The sequence below is a fragment of the Cibotium barometz genome, unplaced genomic scaffold (genome assembly GCF_041138505.1).
Source record: "Cibotium barometz isolate CiBa-2024 unplaced genomic scaffold, ASM4113850v1 ctg504, whole genome shotgun sequence".
Taxonomy (NCBI): Eukaryota; Viridiplantae; Streptophyta; class Polypodiopsida; order Cyatheales; family Cibotiaceae; genus Cibotium; species Cibotium barometz.
In genome coordinates this window covers 2,501-10,663 of record NW_028229449.1, presented here as the reverse complement: position 1 = coordinate 10,663, position 8,163 = coordinate 2,501, and the positions used below count along the sequence as shown (strand labels likewise).

At 41.3% G+C, this 8,163-nt stretch overlaps 1 protein-coding gene across 1 annotated transcript in view; it reads left to right on the top strand.

Moving 5' to 3' along the window:
* Positions 1–5,766: 5,766 nt before the first annotated feature.
* LOC147602540 (cytochrome P450 CYP72A219-like) overlaps positions 5,767–8,163 on the top strand; it is a 2,736-nt gene continuing 339 nt past the window's right edge. The window contains exons 1-5 of the mRNA XM_086797909.1: positions 5,767–6,197; positions 6,388–6,614; positions 6,938–7,191; positions 7,321–7,711; positions 7,789–8,163. The exon at positions 7,789–8,163 is cut by the window's right edge and continues 339 nt beyond it. Of these exons, the coding sequence (XP_086654035.1) occupies positions 5,852–6,197; positions 6,388–6,614; positions 6,938–7,191; positions 7,321–7,711; positions 7,789–8,163 (1,593 nt within the window). The 5' untranslated portion in view covers positions 5,767–5,851. The remainder of the gene's footprint in view (positions 6,198–6,387; positions 6,615–6,937; positions 7,192–7,320; positions 7,712–7,788) is intronic.

Genomic DNA, 8,163 nt, shown 5'->3' with positions numbered 1-8,163 from the left:
CTATACAGCAACATTTAGTAGCATTCCAGCAATACTTTTAGCAACAATGAAATTCTTTAAGAACATAAGCATTCCAAGAACCATTCACTTATACTAAATTGGGGATTCCAAGTAGTTTACAGTGATGATTTCCTAGTACTTAACATCTATTTCTTGGTAGAATGCATGAAGTACTTATGTTTGCTCAATAATGTTCAAAGTAACATACTTTAATCTAAGGAGAGGGGTTCTGTAAATTTTAGAGAAAAACATACATATAAGGAAGGGGGTGACATAGTCATTGTTAAAGGTATCCTTATAAGCTTAAATAGGGGGGTGTTGTTATCTTATGAGCATCATATATAGGGGGTTTTCTTGAGGTTAATGCACACAAGTGACATACCCTTTTATTGTGAGTGAATCCCCTGGGGTTAGGTGGAAGAGTTTTGTGTGCTAATAATGCATCAGATATGCCATCAAAGGCATTGGCAATGTGGAATTGACTTCATGCTTTGGGATCCTTATACTCTTGCTAACACCTTGTATGTACCCGAAATCTGCAAGAATCTCATTTTTATCTCAGCACTTGCCAAAGTTGGCTTGAAAATTCAGTTTTTTGATCATTGTTGTTCCACAACAAAATTGCTTCAGATGCACTTCTCTTATTTGGTACACTACGCAATGGCCTATACAGGCTTGACATGTATAAAAGGAGTATTGATACTCATGTAGATGCCATGATTGTTTCCATGCCATAGATTCAGCGTGACACTAAGATTTGGCATGCTCGGTTTGGTCACTTAAATTTTCCATCTTTTCTACAATTATAACGTCAAGCTATGGTTCATGAGCTGCCACCTATATAGCTCCCCCACAAGCATGTATGCGAGGAGTGTATACTGAGAAAGATGCATCTTTAGTCCTGTCCTAAAGATGGCATTGTCTGTGCTACTCGCCCATTGCACACAGCTGGTTCACAGTGATCTCTGTGGTCCTATGCGGGCTCCCTATTTTGGTGGACATTTGTACTTCATGACTTTTATTGATGACTATACATGCTTCTACTAGGTGTATGGTCTGAAAGTCAAATTAGATGCCTTCTCAACTTTCCGTTAGTTTCTTCCTCTCACTGAAAATTCTTACAATCATAAGCTACTAACATTGTGTACTGATAGAGGGGGAGAATATTTATCCAATGAGTTTACTACTTTCATGCTGTCCCATGGCATTTCTCATCAATGTGCTACTCCTTACACACCATAGCCGAGCACTGTAGCTGAACATCAGAATCAAGCACTCATGGAAATGGCCACATGTATGCCTAAAGGCAAGGATTTGCCCTCTAGATTTTGGCGTGAAGTGGTCATGTGTGCCAGTTATGAACTTAACCATGATCTAATTAAAGCCTTGAAATTTATGATAGCTTATGAAGCTTGGAATGGCATAATTCTAGTCATGTGTGTACTCGACTATCTAGCTTATGTGCATGTACCAGCACAATACAGACATAAGCTTGAAGTAAAGGCTTTGAAATGCATTTTTGTGGAGTATAGCAATGATAGCAAAGGATATCGGCTGTATGTTTTATCTAGTCAAAAGCTGATTGTATCCAGAGATGTCTTCTTTGATGAATTTGCACCTCAACCCATGCTTTCCTATTGGCTACAACTATTAATTTATTCTCTCAATGTATTTGATACATTGCTGCCTTTGTTTGATACTAGTGTTGGCTCTTTGAGCCCACCTTGGCTCTGACTCAGCAACCTGGTCTGCAGCTCATCAATAAATTCAATCAACGATGTCCCTATTGCTCTTTGGATCAGCAACCCTTTAATTCGGATGCCTTCGGTGATGCATTAATTGAAGAGGATACATGTATTCGTGATTCTCATCAGATTCCACGCTGGCTCTAAGCTACTTTGTGTGACATCAAGCTACCTCAACCTTTTCTAGGAAGAACACGAGCTGCCTCTCTCGACATGCATCTCATTCTATCAACATAGCCCCTGTTGGGGCTAGCGCACTGAATGAGGAGCTGATTTCTTACTTTGATGCTTTGGAGGATGACAATTAGGTTTCAACCATGTATTGAAAATTAGATTCCATTCTCGGGGGGGTCACTCGTATAAATATGTAAGTATCACGTGGGTTCAACAGAAGGACATTTTAAATATTTAAAACTTATAGAAATATATTTACAGAGGGGATTTATTTATTGTATTTTAAAAAAAAGTTACAGATTTGAATAGGAAAGGATACATTATATTCACTAAAAAATTCACAGATAAGGGACTTTTTAAATAGGCCTTGAACGCATGTGATATAGAGGATTTACATATAGTGACCCCCCCGAGATTCCATTGCCATAAATGATACATGGGAGTTATGTGATCTGCCTACTACTATGGCAAATGTGCTATAGGCCCCAAGTGGGTGTTTAAGCTGAAACAGAAGCTTGACGGCTCAGTTGATCGGTATAAGGCTTGATTAGTCACCAAGGGCTATGCCCAAAGGGAAGGCATTGACTATGATGGTTTTGCACCTACATCACATATGATGACCATTTCGACTCCGATTGCATTGGCTACACATAAAGGTTAGAATGTGCATCAGTTGGATGTTAAACTGCATTTCTGAATGGTGATTTGTAGGAAGAGGTTTATGTCACGCAACCTACTCGCTTTGTTTAGTAGGGTGCAAACCATGAGGTATGCAGATTGTGCAAACCATGAGGTATGCAGATTGTGCAAAGCACCACATGGCCTTAAACATGCTCCTCGTGCTTCGTATCAGAAGATACATGGATACTTGCTCTCTTGCCTGTTTCACAATAGCCCTACTGAAAGCACTCTTTATGTCCGCATGAAAAAGATCATCTCCTTATCCTCAATCATTATGTGGACGATCTACTCATGAGACAGGCCCTGACCGCGAGGGGCACATTGCACCTTTCATCTCGCTGACCTACAAAATACATTTGACATTTTCGACATGGGTCTTCTGCATTGTTATTTAGGTATCCAATTTGTTCTGACTGAGGGGGGCATCATGTTATGTCAACAAAGATACATTCAACAGCTCTTGGAACGCTTTCAAATGACAGATTGCAAACCTGTTTCTACTCCTATGGAACCTGGTCTCCACTTGTCAATTGAGGATTCTTTTGAGCCTTTTGATGTAGCCAGCCTATCAACAAGTTGTCAGATGCCTTATGTATCTGTGCAACACCTGTCTAGATGTTCAGTATGTAATGTCACAATTGATCAGGTTTATACATTGTCCTAGCACTCAGTATTGGTAGGCAGTAAAACGTGTCTTCCACTACCTTCAAGGCACTCCATTAGGACCTCAATGGAAGGCTTCTTGGGCCCTTTTATTTGGCAGTTTAAGGGAGTCAAACCTTTTCTCTTAAGAAGAAACGTTTTCTAATTAGAAGCTTCAAAACGGCTACTTTATTCGAATTTGAATTTTGGAGGGAAAATGGAATTTAAAATCTAGTGGATAAAACCATATCATGTAACATATCTATGGAAAGCTCTTGATGCGTAGATCACGGATCTATAATCTCCGCTCAAATCGGAGCTTGTATGTAGAAGTTATGGAGGTTCAAAAATTGTAAAATTGCCCCCCCCCCTTTTTGGGGGAAAAAGAGCACCCTTTGACCACTCTTACACCTCTTTTAAAAACCCAACATTTCAGTCCACATGGCAACCCCCCATTTGGCTATTCCTTAATCACCTTGATTAGGCTTGGGTAAATTAAAGGGCCCAAGAAGACCCCATTCACTTCCTAATGAACACTATGCATTGTTTTACAACAATGAGTCTTCTTTATGCTTGTCTGCCTACAAAGACAGTGAGACTCAGCAAGATGTTTCGACACAAGAGTGTCAAGGAGTGGATATTGTTTCCTTCTTGGCAACTCATGCATCTCACGGCTTAGTAAGAAGTAGCCGACAAAAACCACATCTAGCTATGAAGCTAAATACAAGAGGGCATCATTCACACTACTATATGGAATGTGTCTGGCTTTGCCATCTTTTGGTTGATCTTAGTATCGTAGCAAGGTGAAAGCATGGATAGGTGGTGGTACAAAAAGTAGTGTCTTTGACACTCCTTTTAATACTACTTTTTATTTTGTTTTGGAGAGTTTTAGGTAAATTTAAGAGCATACTAGTCGTACATTTTAAGATTCTTGTCCATAAAAATACTTTGCAGAATATTATTTAGAATTTGAAGCGATAGTGGGAACCCTAAAATCAATCATCTTTTTTCTACTTGAAAGGAGAAAAGCGCATTAGTAGTTGCGCAGAATCTAGTATTCCATGCACGGACAAACCACATTGAGTTGCATTATCACTATGTCAGTGAACGACTCCATGAACGACTCCATACTAGAGAGATAGCCTTGACCTATGTGCCGACATAGGCCAATGTGGGAGACGGTTTTACCAAGCCCCTTTCTAGGGAGAAGTTTGAAGCTTTCCGACAAGCTCTAAACTTATTACCTCTACGAGGATAGTCTGCTACACCTTGTATCAGTTCACACCATTCGCTTTAGGGGGGGTTGTTGGCCTTCTGCCTCTAAGAAATTCAGGTCGTCACACGGGCACTTTTTACCCTGTGCTTATTACAGGGGTTTTTTTCCCATGAGAACACACCCTTAGCATGTTATCAGTCACGTCAGCCCTCTAAGGGTATGAGTACATTGTACTCCACATGCTCATTAATCAATTGGTTACGTTCCAGCTGTGTCGCTATGTTGCTCTCTAAGATTTTGTGTGTGTTTTGTCTGAGTCTATGCAGAGTATCTCCTTTCACATCCAACACAAACTTCATTTCGAATGTTATATAGAGACTCTGCAGGATGGTGATTTGCCCATTCCACCAAACTAGGGCATTGTGTAAAGTGTGGTAGCGCAACATTTTAGTAAAAGAAATTCCACCTCTTACATAGCAGCCGTCTTTTCGACAGTCTCTAGATCATCCACATCCTTTCCAGAATCAAGATCGTCCTTCTGGATCTCCTCCTTAGCTAGCTGAACATGTTCCAACTGTTGGTGCTGCTAACATCAGGACTCACGCATTAAGGCGAGGCGAGGTTTAGTTTTATTACTTGACTATATGGTGAGAGTACCAATCCGAAACCAAAATCGAAATCCAACAATCTGGAAAATTTGGGGAAAAAACATTTATTTATTTTCTCAAATAGATTCTTAGACAAATACATCGTTCTGCTCATATTATAGACATTGATTTTAGGTAGCCGATTAGATAGATTAGGATTAACATATTGCCATAATATATTTACTTAGAAAATTATAGAATCTTGGCAAGATTCATTATTACTTATCCAAATAATCCTAATCATCAAGTGGATGGGCGTCGCGTTAGTCTAGTCTTCAAGGTGGGTGGACTAGCGGGTGTGCTAGGTGTTAACCTAGGAAATAAATCACCTTAGCTTTATTATTACTTTTACCTTAGCAACTTCTTCTTTGACTTTTTCAAAGTGGACGCCTTTGCAACTTCCTCCTGGGATAAAAACACTTCAAAAAGAGGACACCAGCTTTGAAGCGTCGTCGTCTTAATACATACTAGGCGCCGTCTTAATACATACTAGGGGTGGTTTGAGTTTATATTTGGAACGATTTGGAACGGATCGCAACAAGGAAGGAAGGCGCACACGAAGCTTCATGAGTCTCCTCTTTTGAATACTGAACACTTGTTCTCTACCCTTAATTTCTATATAATATCTATAGACGAGACCATCATATACGGGCAAGTTCAAATAGCCTGTGTTTCATCAAAAAGTTAAATTTGAGAGAACTAGAGCAGCAGCAGCAGCATCGTCGCCAACTTGTGTACTTAATAAGATGATGATGCAGCAGCAGCAACCAGTGGACCTCCTGCAGCTCTTACGTCCCTTCGTTGGTGGTCACACTCTACTGATCTGTACTTCTATGCTAGCCATCGCAATCTCCTCTCTGTTTGGTTACCTTCTCTACGTCTACTACTTGAGACCGGCTTCGCTGCGGAGCGCTTTGCAGCAGCAAGGCTTCACTGTGTTGCCTTATCGCCCCATAGCTGGAGACCTCCCTGAGATCAAGCGCCTGGAAGCCCAGGCTCAACTCTCCGACATTCCTTCCTCCTCTCATCACCATCTCCTTCTACCCCGTATCCTCCCCTTCTACCGAAATCTCCTCTCTAAGCACGCAGCAGGTATAATAGCATGCCTCCAATCCCTTTACCCCCCCCGTGATCAGTGGTTAGTCGAATTATATGATCGTAATTAGTAAGCAATGTCCTCCTTGGAGTGCCTTCAATTCTAAATCTGGATCTTATAAATAATCACCGCCTGATTCGTTTTCTTTGTTGATTATTATTTTGGCCGCTTGGCTTGTTTTTGCAGGTTCCAGGGTTGTGTATTGGAGGGGTAATCTGCCCACCCTCTTGATTAGCAACGCAGATGACGCTAGAAGCATTTTCTCTTCGGATGTGAAGCAATTACACAAGCCCTCTGCTTTCACTGTACGCTTCCACAGGTTGTTCGGAAATGGTCTCCTTCTTGCCAATGGTGACGACTGGCAACAACAACGCAACATCCTTCGCCCTGCATTCTTCTCTGAGAAGCTCAAGGTTTTCTTTTAAAAAGAATGCTGGGGATTCTCTTGATGAAAATAATAAATGATAAATTCATGTAACCATTGAAATAAGCTCTACTTAAATCTTGAAATCTTAATTAAGATGAGTCATATATACGCACATACATATGCATGTACACACGTTTGTATGTGTATATACACACACATATACATATATTATTTTGTTGGTTTTTTGGGGGGGGGGGGATATTTAGCACTATCACAAAATTAAATTTAGTTAAATATTCACTTCTAACTTCCATTGTTGCAAATATTATTTCATTATTTTAAAGCTTTTGTATTTTTATTGTGTGGTAGGAGCTGGTGGCCGACATGGTGGCTAGTTCTTTGGAAATGGTGAAATCATGGGAGAGCCAAGTCAACAGCAACAGCAAGGAGGGACACGAGCTGGAGGTGGCACATGACATCAAGAATGTGACAGCTGATATTTTGGCACGCAGCTCATTCGGGTCCAGCTACCTCAAAGGAAAGTATGTGTTTCAGAGACAAGAGCGCCTCCTTGAACTCCTCACAAAGATCGTTGTCCCAAATAGTGTCATCCCATTCTATCAGTAAGTCTGTAGATGATAACGCTCCACGTCAAGTTTAAACTGTTAATTCTTGGATTATATATTACTCTCCACCTTATTGCTCTTCAATACACTTGGTTAAAGTCTAGTTCTTTAATGGGATGTTGTCAGGTACCTTCCCACTCAAACAAATCGTGAGGTCAAGGAGCTGGAGAAGAGAAACAATGAGGAGCTTCGTGAGATCATAGACTCCAAGAGAGAGGCCATGCTGGCTAATGCGACATCACGATCTCAGTCTGATTTGTTGGGCTTGATTTTGGCTGCAGAGGAGCAAGAGGCCAAGGTAGACAACAAGCGAGCTCACCTTACTACACAGCAAGTCATAGATGAATGCAAAACCTTCTTCTTTGCCGGCCATGAGACGACTGCAAACTTGCTTGCATGGACCATGGTTTTGTTATCGCTCAACCAAGAGTGGCAAGAGAAAGCAAGAGACGAAGTGTTGGAAGTGTGCGGAGAAAAAGGTGAACCTAAGGCAGACCATCTGAACAAGCTCAAAACTGTAAGGCACACCCACTCTTCCCTTGCTATGCTTCAAAAATTGCTTTTCATTCATGATCTGTATTATTGCACATGCAGGTGGGGATGATATTAAACGAATCATTAAGGTTATATCCCCCCGTGCCACAATATGGGGGACGTGTGACAGTCAACAACGTGAAGGTGGGCGATCGATGGCTGCCAAGAGGGACAGCAGTGACCGTTGCAAGCCTCTACATACATAGGGACAAAGAGGTGTGGGGCGAGGATGCAGACGAGTTTCAGCCAGAGAGGTTTGCAAACGGGGTGTCGAAAGCATGTAAGCACCCCTATGCCTTCATGCCCTTTGGCATGGGACCCCGCATTTGCATTGGCCAAAACTTTGCCATCATGGAGGCCAAGGTCATCCTCTCTCTTATCCTCCAACGCTTTTGTTTCCATCTCTCCCCCAACTATCGCCATGCCCCACTAACT